General features: G+C 41.5%; 1 protein-coding gene across 2 annotated transcripts in view; it reads left to right on the top strand.

Moving 5' to 3' along the window:
* Window positions 1-17,928, top strand: part of CNTNAP5 (contactin associated protein family member 5) — a 311,049-nt gene that overhangs the window by 197,526 nt on the left and 95,595 nt on the right. For both annotated transcript variants that reach the window (XM_083584551.1, XM_083584552.1), the window contains 2 exons: window positions 266-385; window positions 11,263-11,463. In XM_083584551.1, the coding sequence (XP_083440677.1) occupies window positions 266-385; window positions 11,263-11,463 (321 nt within the window). The remainder of the gene's footprint in view (window positions 1-265; window positions 386-11,262; window positions 11,464-17,928) is intronic.

The following is a 17,928-nucleotide window of genomic DNA, read 5'->3' on the forward strand; positions in this document are numbered from 1 at the left end:
ACAGCCACTTCTGTGTATGAAGACAGATTTGTATACTGAATGGGCATGTAGTTGCCATACCCTTGCTAGCTGATTCACAGTGAATCTGAGTACAGTCAGGTCAGCTTTACTCCTTAGGCTTCCACTACAGATAACCAGCTCCCTGCATAGTTGCAGCCGCCATGCAGTGAGATAGGCAGTTGCTGCACAGCACTAAATTGTCCCAAACTACCTGAGCTATTATTTTGATGTGTATACTGCAAATATCTATTTCTCTTCCTTTCAGCTATTTATGAGAAGTCATGTGAAGCCTATCGGCACCAAGGGAAAACATCTGGTTTCTTCCACATCGATTCTGATGCAAGTGGTCCACTTCCACCGCTTTTAGTCTACTGTAATATAACTGGTAAGAACATCACATCATCTCATCTGCATTTAGCACTGGTCATAATATTTTCGTTATAAAATATGTGGCTAAAATTTCTTGCATATTTGATTGTTGTTGGTGTAAATGAGCTGGAAGAGGGAAACAGAGGGAAATCTTTGAATCAACAGAGTCTGAAGGAGCTTCAAGTGTGTGTGTGTGTGTGTGTGTGTGTGTGTGTGTGTGTGAAAGAGTTGTCATAAGCAAAGTGCAGTTTTAGGTCTTTTGTCTTCTGTAATGAGCTTCAGATGTTGTCTGGATTTGTTGTACCAAACTTTGCACACAGAATTGTAAGCACAACTTACTCAGTCTTACTTGTCTTAAAGGTGTGGTAAAAGGTTTGTTTATAGTTTCACTTGTAAGGAAAATATGTGGTAAGAGATTATCATACCTTCTTTCCCTTGTTTTCTTTCTAGTCTCTTTTCCTCCCTACTTCCTATTTTTTCTTTTCCCCTAGATTCAAGGTGCAGTTTAGGGAGGGAGAAAATTGAGACACACAATAAAACCTCTAACCCAATTTTTTTTAGCAGAGGTTAGGGTCACTAGACTTATTTCTTAACCCATGCATACATGCACAACAGCTGGAAGGGATTCCCCTAGGGTAAAGTAGAGCCCTGTTCTCCCTCCCTTTCCTAGCAGATTGTGCACATGGTGCATTTCAGCCAATTATGTGGAGGTGCAGAGTGCTCACATCTCATATTGCTGTCCATTCTTCCTTGTGCTCAGTCAAAGAATGCAAGCCTGCATTCCTTAATGGAGCAGAGGGAAAGGGCAGGGCAGGATATGGGAAGCACACATGACCATTCATATCTTGTAATGGCCTCGTGCTTGAGGACCAAGGGACTGTGGTGAGGTAGAGAATACAGATCTCTGTTGTCTTCTCTGAAGGCCCCTTCACAGATGGAGTGGGCTGGAATGAGCCATTCACTTGTATCCCAAAAATGTGTAATAGACAATTGAATAGAAAGCAAACACATCCAGTTGCAGCAAGGCAAACAATAATGTTGGTAAGCATTAATATATGAAGAGACCCTTGGGTCAGCCTAATATGATATGGATTGTTCCCTCTGTGTTTAGAACTTCAGGGATGCTACTGATAATTTGGCTTAGTACTAAATCTATAGCCCTTCACTCCATGTCTTGCACTGGCTTGTTAACTGCTACTATATACTGAAGAATGTTTAAAATGAACCTTCCACACACCCCAAGGGGACTATGTTTTAACCTCAGTGTCTGAACTATTTGGTTACAATACCCAAAGTCATTCTGCTGCTATGTTTCTCCCAGTCTTGCAGTTTTGTCATACTCTCAGACCCCAGGCCAAAAAATCAATAGCACTTAGAAGTTGGTATGACAAGATCAATGCTTAATTTTAACTTGGCCAGGTATTTATCCATTATTGAAAGCCTTGTTGTTGTTGTTGTCTTTGAGAAAGTTGAGAATGGGAGCAATGCGGATCCTTTTTTCTTTTGCAACTGCCAGTGATCAAAAAGTCTGTTTGGAGAGTACCACTACCATAAAGAGAATAAGAACTGACTTATGAGGTCTCTTACTTTCACAGCTTGGTGTGAGCTTTCTATTTAGTGGACTGTAGTGCCAATGGTGGTCCTCTTTTCCTTATTTTCCAAGGAAGGCAGAAATAATCCACATAAAATAGTTGTGTGTGAAACATCAAAGCTGGTCAATAAAATGAATGGGCCTTGTGAATGCTGTGCACAGGTGTGTCCCAGGTGGAATCATGTATGATCAGAACAGTGCTTAAATTCCCACTGGGTATGAATCCAGTAAAGATTACTGTATCTGGTAAGGCTAAATTTGAATTATGGTGTTGGAGGAGACTCTTGAGAGTCCCATGGACTGCAAGAAGATCAAACCTCTCCATTTTTAAGGAAATCAGCCCTGAGTGCTCACTGGAAGGACAGTGAAGCTGAGGCTCCAATACTTTGGCCACCTCATGAGAAGAGAAGACTCCCTGGAAAAGACCCTGATGTTGGGAAAGATGGAGGGCACAAGGAGAAAGGGACGACAGAGGACGAGATGGTTGGACAGTGTTCTCGAAGCCACCAGCATGAGTTTGACCAAACTGCAGGAGGCAGTGGAAGACAGGAGTGCCTGGCGTGCTCTGGTCCATGGGGTCACGCAGAGTCGGACACAACTAAACGACTAAACAACAACAAGGCTAAATTTACCATTTAGGGACACAAGAAGAGCACATATTCCATCTCCAGCAGCCTTCACCCTCCTGTTGCCTTTCAGAAGTCTTGGATGATAACTCCCATCGGCCTCGGCCCTCACAGCTTTGCCATCTGGAGCTGATGGAATTTGCCATCCTAAACAGCTGGAGGGCACTATATTGGTGAAGGCTGATAGACAAAGGGGGGAGGTCTCCGGACCTTTTTAATATAAACCACACATCCCAGAATTTGCATGGATTTCATTTACCCAAGTGGCCCATTTAAAGGGGCTATCTGTTTAAAGGAGAATGAATGAAGTGGAATGAACAACAGTGAACGAAAAGGGCGAAAGGAAGAGGCTGAGATGCTATCTTAGTTTACGCAGTACTTGGCTGCTGTTGAGAAAGATGCAATGTGAGTCAGCAATATGTTTCATCAAGGAGTGGATTCTGGCAAATAATAGGGACTCTGCTGTCATTCAGCTTGTTCTTTCTATGACATTTCTTTGTCCTACCTGGCAATTTGAGCAGCAGACTTATTCAGCAAAAGAAGTTAACATCAGCACATAATGAATAGTAGATGTACTTGGGCAATTTTGCACCACAGTGTTTTGGGACCAAATAGGGGTGTGGAAACACTCTCTCCAACACCAACCCTCAAAAGCTCCCGATCCTGGTACAGAAGTTCAGTGCATTAAGGAATCCTCCTCTGCCAGCCTCTGTATATAAGACAATACATCCTTTCATGTTCTTACTCACCAATGTAATATGTAGGCTGTGTGCTGGAAATAAACGAACCAACAGAATGTAACTCTCTATCTGGAGAGTTTCCTGCTTGAAGTACTGGTTTGAGAGCCATAGTGGACAGCATGGAGGGGCACTGCTGCTCACCTGACCCTGGTTGGTTGCCTCACTGCTGCTGTTTACTGAGTGATGCAGGGAGGGAAGGAGTGTGGAGGCTGATATAATACAAACACTGGCAGAAGCACTGGTTTCCACCATGCTGATCTCGCTTGCCCCTCACCCCTGTCCCTGTACCTCCCAGAAGGCAGCAGTGATACAACCAACTAGAGGTCAAGTGAGTGGCACTGTCAACTATGATTTGGGAGAAATATATACAAATGACTATTTTTTATTACCCTTCCTCTAGATACATTCACATCAGGAGTATATATATATATATATATATATATATATATATATATATATCTCAACACACATGCACAAATAAACAACAAATAAAAATACGCAACCAAACTGAACAATTTCCGCATAAATCATAACAAAATCTAAAATAAATATACAAAAACAATAGCAGCAACAACACCTTCCCCAATAACGCACCCCCAGCCCAAGAGTCTGTTCCAGCCTTTGTAGCTGGAGTCAGTCAGAGCTCCGTCCTCCCAGACCAGGTGGAAAAAGACTTGCAACAATGGCATACATAGTTCTCAACAAACTTGTGAGATAGGAAGTCATGCTGAGAGACAATGACTAGACCAAGGTTGCCTAGTGAGCTACAGGACTGAACGAGGATTTGAACCCAGGTTTTCCTGCTTCTAGTACAACATCTGTCTTACGTAACCACACCTAAGCTACACGGGGAAAGTGAGTAATTTCAGAAAACTGAAGCTGACATGATGAGGTTCTGGTCTCCCCCCCCCATCTCTCTGCACTCCCATACTTTCTCCACCGTACCTTGATTTTGTAGCTGGCAGCTCATTACCACATCAGAGTGTTTTCTGTATGCCCAGTCACAAACCTCTTTAAGGAGAAGACCTGGGCAGCATTGCTAGGCACCATGGAACAAATGTGCTGCATCAGCTCACAGAGCACTTTTCCCTCTTGCTCCTGTAGTACTTACCATATGTTTGGCTTGTTTGAAATTTAATCAGTCTGAATAATCTTGTTCAGTGACAAACATCCTAAATCACAGGAAAATGATTTTGTTTCCAGGAGCAAATCATTCTCCATAGGGATATTTCAAACTAGACAAATAAAAAATGAGAACTAGATGGGAACTTCTGCGGTTGGGTGGGACAAAATTCTCTTATTTTTTGCCTGGTTTAATTTATATGCTGTCAGAGTCAATGCAGGCTATTCAGAACATGATGGAATCGTGGAAAGATTTAAGGTATCTTCCTGTTTTAGAGAATATGTAAGCACTCATATATATAGATATTATTTGGTGTGTTCTTCTATTTCTTTTTCCTCTTCTCATACCTACAGTTTTGGGAGGTTATATCCTCATGAATTTGGTTTTTTTGGGCATAGATTGTCCTGCCAAGAGCAAAGTGGATTCCCTGCTTTACCAATTTTGTCAGCGTAGCATTTGAACTTTTTCACCCTTCTAGACTCAATCTGCCTGCTAGCACCCCCAGCCACCGAGTCCACACCGCAATGTATGCAAAAAGCATTGAATACAACCATGTGTATGCAACCTACATCTCTTCAAAATTCTGTAAACTGGAGTATTCATTCAACTTGGGCATGGGAAATTAGAATAGAACGAGACATCCTGAACTAATGCACATGGAAAACATAATAGAACCAAGTAGCAGTTCATGACAAAGATGGAAAAAAATGAGAGAGCAGTCACTTCCACAAATCCAGTGGGAATAAATTATAATCCTTTTCTTGAGGGTATTAAATGCGCCCATGTATCTTGCCTGGGCTGTTCTTCCATGAGATGTGCCCCTCCCTTTCAGCTTTTTCATGCCACCCAAATGAGGGCCTGCCCTACATTTTAGAGTCTCTGTTCTAGAAATATTGTCACATGTAAAAGAAGCAATCACTTGGCTGCCCAGAGATAAATTACTTTGACTTACACCTTCAAAGTGATTATATTCTAAGAGGTGGGGCATTCATTCTCTAGTCGGCCTTGAGTTTCTTCTGTAATCTAATTTATCATAGAATTTCAGAGTCGGAAGTAACCCCAAGGGTTGACTAGTCCAATTCTCTGCAATTCAGGAATTTGTCCCATCACCGGCAGGCCAGGAAACACTGGCCCTGCGCAAAGAGGCTCCACAGCTATTGTGCCCAACAGTCAGAGTCAGAGCTACAGGATTTTTTTGCCTGGGTGAAGCCTCCAGAGGGGCGCCATTGAGGTTTGCACCCTGTGTGTGTGTGTGTGTGTGTGTGTGTACACAAATGTGGGGGGGAGGGGTGCCAAACTGGGTCTTTGACCTGGGTGAAATAAAGCCTAGTTTTGCCCCTGGCAGGAGCAGCTGTGTAAGGCATTCACGACTTATTCCAGCCCCTGGTAAGGTTGATTCCGGTAGAAGTTTTGGAAAGCATTGTAGGGGATGGGAATTATGTGACCCACACAATGCAACAGCAACTACAGCTCTCATCAGTCCCAGCCAGCATAGCCATTGATCAGGAAGTCTATAGGTTCCCCATCCCTTATGTAGATTATTTGCAGGCTTAATTTTGGAACAATGGCATCTCTAATCTTTGAGATTGTCCTGAACCCAAGACCAGTAGAAACTTGGGCGTTTCAGTTCAAAGCGTTGTAAATTTAAACAGGGAAAACAGGTAGAGAAAAACAGGACTCTCCATCGCCGTCTGGTGGCACGATGTTGTATCACATATATGTGAATCACTTTTTCTTTACTAGTCTAGCTGAATCTTTGCAAGCTACTCACCAAGATCAATTTGGCGATAATCAAGTGTCTTAAGCTCATGAGAAAGAATAATTTTTGGTGTGTGTTTGTTGTTGTTCTTGCTATATCTTGCCATCTAAATAAAACTGTACAGACTATCTTTTTTTAACCTGCTTTATGCTTGTAGAAGCACCTTCTGCTCACTGAGCTAAATATAGATTCAAGAATCCAGGCCGGATTCTTAGACCTCTCTGAGTTTTCTGGAAACTTTTGCTTGTTTTTAGGCGACACCCTGGTACTGGCAGCTTGATAGTATTTATTATTTGCTCCCCGATTGTGTCTCTCTGCAGTCTTGGGCTATGCAAATTTATTCATGAGAGCAGTTCTCATGTTTTTAAAAAGACAGCATTTGAGCACACACCATATGTGCCTAGAATGCAGAAAGCAGCTAGCTCCTTGCAAATGCTGGTTATCCTATCCCACGCTGAGTACAGAATGGAGGGGAAAGAGAGGCCTCATCAGCTTGAAGAGCGAAGGAAAAATTAGGAAAGGCACAAAAAAGAGAGGAATTGTTCTGTCCCGTCCCCTGGCAACACATGATGCAGCAACATGATGCCAGATTTCTTAGGACTACAACTCCTGTCATTTCTAACTAGTGCCCATTCTGCCTGCCGCTTATGAGAGCTGCTGTCCAGCTGCATCTGAAGAGCATCACCAAAGCATTCAACATTTCTCAGATGAAAAAAGGGATATTCTGTTCAAAATCAGGAAGCTTCTTCAGTGTTTGCTCTCAACTCACACATTTGCGCATATACATCTGTCACCTTGAACCAATTAAACTTTGAGTCCCTGTCAGGAAAGAAGGCGGGAAATAATCACAATAATAAAAATAACAATAATGTGAGAATGGTCAGGAATATATCAAAGAGTAAATCCTATTGAACTCAGTGGGACTTACTTCTGAGTAAAAATGTTTAGGATTGCAGTGTAAGGCTGCACAGTCTATACCCAATTACCTGGGAGCAAACTCTATTGAAAACAATGGGGCTTACTTCTGAGCAGGCAGCGTAAGGCTCAATTAACAATAAAGGAATAAACAATCCATGTGTTCCCTAAAAAATAAGATAAAAGTGGTTGGCTGCTGAAGCATTGCAATTAAAGAATTTAAAGAGAATTGGTTTCTCCAGAAGCGGCTTAGTCATGCTGGCCACATGACCCGGAAAAACCGTCTGCGGACAAACACTCGCTCCCTCGGCCAGTAAAGCGAGATGAGCGCCGCAACCCCAGAGTCATTTGTGACTGGACTTAACTGCCAGGGGTCCTTTACCTTTACCTTTAAGTTCAAAACATGAATGAAATTGAATTTCTTCCCCAGCCCTAACTTCTAAAACTATCCCTCAGAGGTGTCTGCCCACCGCAACTGTTTTATAAATGGAGCCATTAAATGGCTGCTAAGTTATAGGGCTGCAGAATTAGCTTGGAAGTGAAGCATTGTCACTTATACATTGCAAAACAATTTAACAAGCTCTTAGGATATTTGGCTTTTGCTGCCTTAAATTAACTTTTTTCCAGGTTAATGTAATGCAATGAACATTAGTTGTCCTTCAGCTGCTCTACCTCAGCTTGGTCTGAAACTTATCCAAGAGTGTAATGAAATAATAAAGCTGTGTGTGTTGGGAGGGAGATGAAGGGAGAGCTTGTGGGAGAACTGTTTCCTCATTCACTCCACACACATACAATTCCAGGGAGACCTAATTAATTAAAGTCAATGGAGAGAGGTGGAAAATAGGACATGGATGTGTTAATGTTATTCTGTGTTGCAATGAGGAAAGCGAGCAAGGCCTGTTTACATAGTCTACGAATCGCAGCCTGTCCGGCTGGGCCCTTTCCACAATTATTTCTGAAGCAGAGGTACAATGCAAGGAAGCATGCAATTCAACTGAGGCAGCACCTGCAGTCCCATAATAGCCAATTAATTCCTTTGCAAAGAAGTACTCTACCACTGCTGAGATCGGGGATTACATCTCCAAGCAGACAGAGGAGGTTGCAGTCCTTTGAGTTGCTACAATGCTACACTTTCACACACCAACCAAATTTCGCATGTGAACAGTGACAACAAATGTTCAAAAGCACCTACATTTTTATCAAGCAGTTGTGCTCTCTCTGTGTGTGTTCACATGCTGCATCATAGAATTCCTTAATGCCTTAAATTTTGCAAGGCTCCACAATGTACTCCCCCCCTTCTCTGCCCTCACACTGGTTCCCCAACCCAGTGCATATTTCATTTTGTTGCTGTGTCCTGACTTCCTCACTTCCAGAGCCTTAGCTGTTATCTTTCCTCCAGAGCTGGTAATGCCTTGCATTTGGAGTGCTTGCCAGTCAGAATGATCCACCTTCCTCTCTCTGTACACTGTTCCAGGGGTTCTCCCAATCCCACTCCACCCCAAGCCAATTTCAGGAGGCACGAGGGAGGGGGAGGGGAGAAAAACCCCAATCCACAAGCAGAAGCCTTTGAGGCTTCTGCTGATGAGATTCATTGGTTCAATCCCATCCACTGTGCTTTTAGTGAATGCTCCCCGTCTAGTCCAGCCAGTCCAGCACAGGGTTAACTTTTGTTTTGTGAAAGTTGTAGCCAGTTTCTAGTTGAGACAGTCTGTTGGAAGGAAGGCACATTATGATTACAGAACCCTCCTCAAAAAACCAAACCAAAACCACCACCCTCTGATACTCCCACTCCATTTCCTCCTTGTTTCTTTTGGTATATTATTCCATGTCTTTTTCTTTGGACTTCTGTGAAACCAGCCCATTTAAAAAGCACTCTTTCCCTTCCTCCCTTTCTGTCTATCTTCTCCTTTTTTTTCACAGCAAGATTCTCTTTATATTTTAGACAATTGTATAAAACATAGGCTGCAGTTCCAAACACATTTTTCGTTAAGTGCACGCAGCACATGAGCCCGTGGGGAGGGGGGGGAGCATCTCTTTTGGGAGTGAAAGAGAATGATAATTTGTACCCATCAGCAGATCCATTTCATCCAGAGTTAGCATGTTATCCGTGTGATTTACTGTGGGTTGTTTTGTTTTCCCTTTCTTAAACAAAACTTTTTATGAGCAGTTTTAGTGACACGCAGGGTGGCAAATCTCTGTGGCTTAAAGAGGGAAGGCTCAGCAAGAGTCTTTCAAGTGGCACAGCAAGCTGCAACTCCCACTGCTAAAATGCAGTGTGTTGTCAGAGGCACTTTAGTGGATTAGCAAACTCCTTTTAAAAGTTAGCGTGCATTTGCTTCGCCTCCCCTCCTTCATCCCCTTTCAAAGCACTACAGAACCCAATTATAGAAAAATACTGGCAACCATCAGGCCAGCTTTTTCGTTCTAAACCTGTAATGTGCAACTTGTACTAAATTTGCCACTGCCAAAAAAGACCTAATTGGGTTGGGGGAGGCAGAAGGTTAGAAAGAAGGCTTTCTACATCAGAATTCAGATCTCACGGGGAGTGAGCCTAATGCAGCTGTAATAGTAACAGTAGGAAGCAACCATAACTAGTGAACATTCACAAGGTGCAGATCAAGGAGAGTGGTATCCATGCATCTATGCAGTCAACAGCATGGTAAGTCTTTAAAGGGTGTATAGGATAAAAGTGTCACAGCTGTAAAGTCTTCTATCACTTTTATGATGAGATGATTGAATTGGAGGCTGGCTGCTGCTTGGCCAGAAGCAGCACCAAAGGGAGGGAGAAGGAAGGTAAGCTCTTCCCTGTCACGGCCGCCCTGGGAGCTGCCTCACACCAATATTTTCTTGCTGTTTAAAAACAAAAATCTAAACAGTGGGGGGGTGCATCTTAGATAGTTTTATAAAGTGTATCTTAGGTGGTTTTTAAGTGGGGATAGACAAATTCATGGAGGATAATGCCATCAATAACTGCTGGTGATGATGGTGATATGGAACTTCCAGATAGAGGCAAGATGCCAATTGCTGGCAAACATGAACAGGAAAAGACTATTGAGTTCATCTCCAGTTCCAGACTTCCATAGCCATAATGGTTTGCCATTGTGTGAAACAGGATGCTACTGTAAATAGCCCTTTGATTTGATCTAGCATGGTTCTTCTTATGTTCTTATTTCCTCGTTTGCACTGAAAAGCATGGTTTATATAGAGAAAGAGGTGTATTTTCTGCAATGTCTCCATCCCTTCCTGTTTTCTGTCCTCCCCGCAAGATAAGCATGTGTTGGTTTCATTATTTGATAATGTGCTAGCTATTAAAGCACAGGAGTTTGGTGTGTTTGGATGGTGTTTGTGACTAACCTTTGGTCTCCAGAATAGCTCAAAGCTCAACCCTGTAGCAAATTTAATTGCTGGCCATCTCTGCACAGTTGTTTTCCTTCTCTTTCCTTAGTTGTAAGGAAAGGCACAATACTTTGTTGCAGAGCCTTTTTAAAAAGTTTCCTTTTACCCTATTCAAGAAGCTGGTAGCTAAAAAGTAGCTAAATCAGTTCTGTTTTATGCTTAAAATAAAAGAAAGGGCTATCGGCTTTACACTGCACTAAAATAGAAGGCCAATTTTGCCTCTCCATCAGGCATGTTTCTTCAAGGTCAGCACTTAATAGCAGAGAATCTGCCTTAGTATCTAGCAGTTTTGAGAGTTCTGTCATTTTGGAGGACTGCAGTGCTGGTGCCCAGACAACAGTACTATCTTTAGTCCAGTGATATCACTTATCTGGATGGATAAACAACTCATGTGCTTTGTTGACCCATGTTGACTCAGAAAGTGTGAAGACTGGGAATTTTGCAAGTAACGCCAGGAAACCAAATTCTAGGGAGGATTGTTGCTGTACCTGCTTCTTAGCCATAATTGGAAAAGATCAGAATTGCATCTGTCTCGCTTATGGTAGCAGTTGAAGCCTACATTGTCCTCAGCACCAGTTTGGTATAGGTCTCATTGTTTAAAAGTACCCTTTTTGGAATACACACACACACACACACACACACACACACACACACTCTCCAGTATCTATAGGGAAATGCACCAGATGCTGTTGTTGACTTTTCCCTCTTTTCTCATCTTTCCCTCATTTTGTTTCACTTAACAGAAGATAAGATCTGGACTGTAGTCCAGCACAACAATACTGAGCTGACTCGAGTCCGCGGGGCAGATCCAGAGAAACCATATGCCATGAGCTTCAACTACAACAGCAGCATGGAGCAGCTGGAGGCCATGATAAATAGTGCCGAATACTGTGAACAGGAGACAGCTTACCACTGCAAAAAGTCACGTCTGCTCAACACTCCAAGTAAGTGTCATAAAGTGAAATGTTTCCTCTTTAGCTACTGGTGCTTGCACAGTTAAGATTCGATAGTGCTACAGTAAAAAAGAAAAAGAAAAGAAGAAAATCAGAAGAGAAGTAGAACACAAAGTCAGGTTCCTCTCTGCTTTCTTATGCACACACAGGCTAGTGTTATACCGGATATTTCCATTTGAAAAGAAGCAGAGTACCACCATGTATGGCTATACTACAGAAAGAGATGCAGCACATCTGTGGTAGAAAAATATCTGCAAAGAGACCATGGCATGATGTATCCTTGTTCGCCATATCTGTGAATGTCAGAGAATTCTGACAAAATTGGAGAAGGAAGCTGCAGTTCATGTGTTCATCTGCGGTCAGGAACAGAAATCAATTTGTTCACATCATTGTCCAGAAACAATACATAATTAGTTACTTTATTTTAAATCATTTCCACATTTTTTTAAACATTGAAATGAATGCAAGTTACATAAATTGTTTTGGAAGTTAATCAACCTTCATTAAATATCGGGCAGTAAGATGAACAGCATAGTATTTGGCAAAAACTGAACTGCAGCAGAACAGAAACAGCACTGGTGGTAACAAAATACAGTTTGGAATTCTTCATTCCTTTCATTTATTATATTTCTTTGCCACTTTTCAGCCACATGAGTCACAAAGCAGCTTACATACAATAAATAATAGCACAGTAGAACATCACAGTTACAGCATAAATGATAAAATAATTAACAAATCATCAGTAAAACAATTACAAATCATCAGTAAAACAGACATCTTCTATAAAGCACTATTAACAAAACAACTTAAGAAATAGGCTAAACAGCACAGCCACAAGAAAAGTCATATTATAAAATTCACAAAGCATTACAGCATTCATAATCCACGGAACAATATTAGCAGCATTAACAAACTAACAACCAAAAGCAAACTAAGCACTGTTGAATTTGCTAACGTATTTTACTTCCCTAGCCGCTTCATGTTGCAATTAGCACAGATGTTATTGTTGTTAACACCAAATGGTGAGTGTGTATATATATATATATATATATATATACACACACACACATACCGTACTTTTTGCTCTATAAGACTCACTTTTTCACTTCTAAAAAGTAAGGGGAAATGTGTGTGCGTCTTATGGAGCGAATGCAGGCTGCGCAGCTATCCCAGAAGCCAGAACAGCAAGAGGGATTGCTGCTTTTGCTGCGCAGCGATCCCTCTTGCTGTTCTGGCTTCTGAGATTCCGAATATTTTTTTTCTTGTTTTCCTCCTCCAAAAACTAGGTGCGTCTTGTGGTCTGGTGCGTCTTATAGAGCGAAAAATACGGTATATATATATTGACTATGGGGTTGAGTGTACATCTCCAAAGTTATGATGCAAAGTGCAAACAAAATGAATATTTTAGGTGGAAATGCATTGGAAAACATACAGAGATGTGTTTTTAGGGAAATATTTACAAAATGTGTGCAAAATGCATACAGTTTAAATGCATTTTAGTGCATTTTTTAAAAACCCACAAAAAGGGAAATGCGCTCTGATTGGGTGTATGTGAAACGGACACAAAACTCAAATATGCTGCTCATTCTTAGTTTGCTGATGATCTGGAAAGGGTTAGTCTCCTCCAGTAACTCTTGTTTATATGATGAATCAGAGAAGCAGGTGTATTTTGTGAGAACACAACCAACACATTAGTGATGCGACCAATTTCCCCAACCAAATCCATTTTTGTTTATGCCCCCTCCTTGTGTGTTTAATTATGTTTAGCCCAGGGCAATGGAAGTTAGAAAGATATGGAATATGCACATAAATAAGCCATGTGAACTGTGGGAAATTGCAAGGTATCTGAGACAGCTTGTCCTCAGTTGTGTGCAAGAGGCCTTTAAATTAAAGAGAAACCCTGGAGCATTGTGCATGTCCATGATTAGAATGCATTGTTGCATTCAGTGGTTAAGTAAAGAGGAAAAAGTCTGTCTTCAAATCCCTAATATTACAGCATTGTAAAATAGTCTTAGTTGTGTATGGTCTTTTTCCTGGCCAACTTCTGTTAGGTTGCAATGTATTTTCTGAGAAATATTTTAACTTAATTTTGATTTCTGCTTCCATATATAGATTAGCTTCTCTAAGATCGCCTCATCTCCTGCATTGCAGGGGGTTGGACAAAGTGACCTTTGAGGTCACAATTCTATCATTCTATAATCTTTCAAAGGAAACCTGTGCCTATGGAATCCATGCCATAAACTGTTGCAGACCTCTTAGGATTGTTTTCAGTTGCCCTCTGTTGTTGACTTTAGAGATCAGCAGGCAGTTCGGTGCTTTCCTCAGAAATGTATTGGTTCCTTCAAGTATTCCATTAGATGAATCAAAAACTTTCAGAGACCGCAAGAATGCGAGAAGTAGAGATGTGCTAGAAATTTCAAAGAATTCTTTTTTGACCGTTCATTAGCTTGGTGGGGGCAATAAATTTCTCCAAATGTTTTATGAAAAAGCTGCTGCTAAACCTTTTGGAATGGCTAAGGTTCCTTTTCTCTCTCTTGCTTTTTTAACTAAAACACACACACACAAAACCAGTGCTGCCCAGATCTCTAACTTGGGGTCTGCTCAAAGCAGTAGGAGAACCAGGATCCCAGATATCCACACCCCTAGGCGCTGTCAGATCTGGACATCCCTGCCTTGAGATTTGAGGCATCCATACCGGTTCCCTGGGTTTCTGTCACTCCCAGGGCTGTGGGACCAGACGGTGATGGAGAGTCAGGCAGGGTATCTGCATAACACATGAATTTAAGGGCCAGGCCAATAGCATTGCAGGACCTGAGGGGCAGAGGCTAAGCACTGTTTTTCTTCATGGGATGCCCATTGAAGGAGGCTACTTGTCTTCAGTGAGCTTTTCTGTCTGTACAGACCAGGCTTTTTGGACCACACAGAAACTTGTACCATTACCCTTTTCCTACCTACTTCTCCAGAAAGGTGAAACCAAATTGGCCATTAGTCATTCATATTCTAGACAACATTACTTGAATCATTTTAATGCCTTCTAGCTTGGAACCATTTGTACTCATGTTCAGTGGAGTAACTAATTCGATATTGGATGGACTGTTTAGGAACATGAGGGCTCAGGATTTTCCAAGGGCAACGAGAAATATCTCCTGGAGAATACTTATATAAATCGCTGCTATTCGGTTGAGTTGCCATTCCCACTAAAAGGGATGGGATGAGATGGTCTTCTGTTTCCTGCAAAGAGGGAGGCCACCATTTTGTTTTCACTTTGTCCTTCTCCTTTTGGAAAGAGATTGGTTCTGATGGATCTCAGGGGGGACTCTTGTGGGTTATTGGTGTGACAAGCCGATCCTGCCCCTATTTGGCCCTTTCCACAATCAGGAAAGCATTTTCTTGCTCATTGTCAGAACCTGCTATCACCATGCTTCCTCTTTTCCAATATTTTCCACGGGGTTCAAAATGTAGAGCCAGGCCAGTGAGAGGTGTGGCCTGGAGATGGAAGAGGAGAATACCAAGGCCAGACAGAACAGAGACCTGAACAGTCATATTTGGCCCTGAGTTCTATGGTTCCTCACTCCTGATCAAGTGATGTATAGAAGAGCTTGCATTATCCACCTCCAGCACAGAAACCATGTTAGTGAGTTGCAAGTTACTCTGCCTATCTCTGACAATCACTGGTGCGATTCCCTCATGTGTGGAGGGAGCTTATGCATGTATGTCAGTATGCAGAGGGTCTGTTTACATGGCTGCCAAATACACAGAGGATCATAGTCATACTGTATGTCCACAGGTCACACAATAAGAAACTTATGGAATGTTACTCTTTAATCCAAGTAGACCATTTTTTCACACCTCTCTTGTTTTCAATGTTGCTAAAGGCGGGACTCTATGCACTTAAGCTTCTGTGTGTGATTACTGTATTTGATCAACTCTTCTGTCCATGGAGATCTGTTCACATGGGTAACTTATGAAGGGGGTGAAGGTTTCAGTTAAACCAGTAGCAAAGAGGAGACAGTGGCTGAGAGTAGCCACCACTGAGTTTGTGGCTCAGCTGGAATTTGAATCAGGGAGTTTCAGCTCATCATTCATTATATTAATATGTAAATTGCTTTTAAGCATCATGCTCAGATATCATTGTTGTAACCTGGTCCTACAAGACTTTTAGAGTGCTGTCAAGTGGACTCATTTTCCCCACACAAGCCAGTGTGTAATTAAGCACCTGGAAGCTGAAAATTGCTTTTTCTGCAATTATCTTACAAACTGGCCATGTGAACCCATGTGAACCCATGTTGAACAGCACATGTTTTTGATTAAACTAATGCCTTCTGTAAGCCAAGATTCCAATATATTTATTTAGCGCTAGTGGTCACATTGAAAATACATAATGAACCAAGGGTTCACAAGCAATTAAGTACCGGTGTATAATGGATATAAGATGCTTTTTCTTTTTTCTAGATTAGGTCAGTTTTTTAAAAAAAATAGCTTACATAGTGCACTTAATTTATAATATTTTTGTTATGAATTTTTCTTTATCCTTTATCAATGTATAATCTGAAATATATTGAAGTAAATTCTCATAACTTCTCCCAAAAATTGAAAGTACACCAATATTTGAAAGCATAATGAAAACAGCCCATTGTCTAACAAACAACCAGACCCTTGCTTTTCTCTCCGCCTTTACCACATAGTGGCATGATGCTTTCAAACCTGCTCTTGAAATGTGAGGTCTAGCAGTTTACTTTAAAAACTGAAAGCTCAGATACCCTTGATGATAAAGGCCCCAGGTGCTGTAGAAGTACTTCACAATATTCATGCAACAACAGAACCCATTCAATCAGGCCCTGCTCTAAGAACTGTGTAGTCTTCATGTTACTAATGTTGGTAGTGGAGGAAAAAGTGAAAGCTCATTCTTACTCATCAACAGTGCAGAACACCTAGTAATTGTGGGTGGCAACAGAACTCCAGTTTAGTAGAGAAATTCCGAGACTACTAACAGTCATCACAGTTTCTGCTAATTAGCAGGTAATTAGCAGTTGGGGGAGAATAAAAAGATGAGGATTATGTCTTCAAGACAAAGCTGGAAATATCTGTGAACAGGTGTATATATCCATTTTAAATTACACTGCTTCAAAGTTTGCCTGCTAGAATCAGGCACTGTTTCCTCCCTTCATGTGGTGTAGTAGCTTTTCGCCTTCTTTTTCCCCTCTTTTTTTTTTAAAAAAAATTAAACAGCTTCAACAATACATACTAACATAAATTCACAAATATCCACATAAGAAAGGGAAGAGCAGGAGGAATGGGACTGGCGCAAGGAATGACAGGAAATATAGTATTCTCTGCAGTATAGAAGGTGACCACAGATGAAGATGGGACATTGCACAGGTGCTTGGACTGCTATACAGTGGTACCTCAGGTTACAGACGCTTCAGGTTGCAGACGCTTGAGGTTACAGACTCCACTAACCCAGAAATAGTGCTTCAGATTAACAACTTTGCTTCAGGATAAGAACAGAAATCGTGCTTCGGTGGTGCGGCAGCAGCAGGAGGCCTCATTAGCTAAAGTGGTGCTTCAGGTTAAGAACAGTTTCAGGTTAAGAACAGACCTCCAGAACAAATTAAGTTCTTAACCCAAGGTACCACTGTATCTGCTTAAATGCCAACAACTTTGTTCCTCTTCTCTTTTTGCTGGCCTGTGAATTTTTAGAATAATGCGTTTCACAGGGCAAAATGAAACCATTCTTCCATCCGTCTTTTATCATGGATGTGGCATGAAAGCACACATATACAAAACAAAAAACAAAAAACCCCCAGTAAATAGTAATTTTATTATTGCTTTAGGGTCTGCTTCAAAATGTAATCTCCACGTTATCAATCTAGATGCCTCAGTTGCCACTATCAAAAGTCATGCCATTGCCATATAAAGCAATAAGGACCTTGGTCTCCTGTCTTCTGAGAATGGTTTGTGAATGTCAGGTACTTCTTCTGCACTGTTATTGTTACCCAGCTAATTAGAATCTTCATTCTGAGACTGATTGACTAGGAATTTGTTATCCTATGATGCTGCCTCATTTCTTCCACTAGTCAGAATCGCAATGTTGATGCTTCCTCGGGTTAAAAACCACAGCACCATTCTATATTTAGAACATTCAGGACAAGGATAATTGAAGCACAGGTGTCATTCCATGATGAAAAGCTTCCAGCAGTGGGGTACAAGAAGGAACGTTTGTACCCATATAAGTGGCTCTTCAGAAAATGCAATTGACTGTTCCAAAAATTCTGAGGTTATAGAGATTTAAAATCCATCTAGTCAATGCTGTCTATTCTTGCATAACACTCCATATCTTGCACTGTGTATCAGATGTATTAGATCATGAGTAGGCAAGCTAAGGCCCAGGGACCGGATCTGGCCCAATTGCCTTCTAAATCCGGTCCACGGACAGTCTGGGAATCAGCGTGTTTT

The sequence above is a fragment of the Podarcis filfolensis genome (assembly GCF_964270895.1).
Source record: "Podarcis filfolensis genome assembly, chromosome: 1".
NCBI classification, from domain to species: Eukaryota; Metazoa; Chordata; class Lepidosauria; order Squamata; family Lacertidae; genus Podarcis; species Podarcis filfolensis.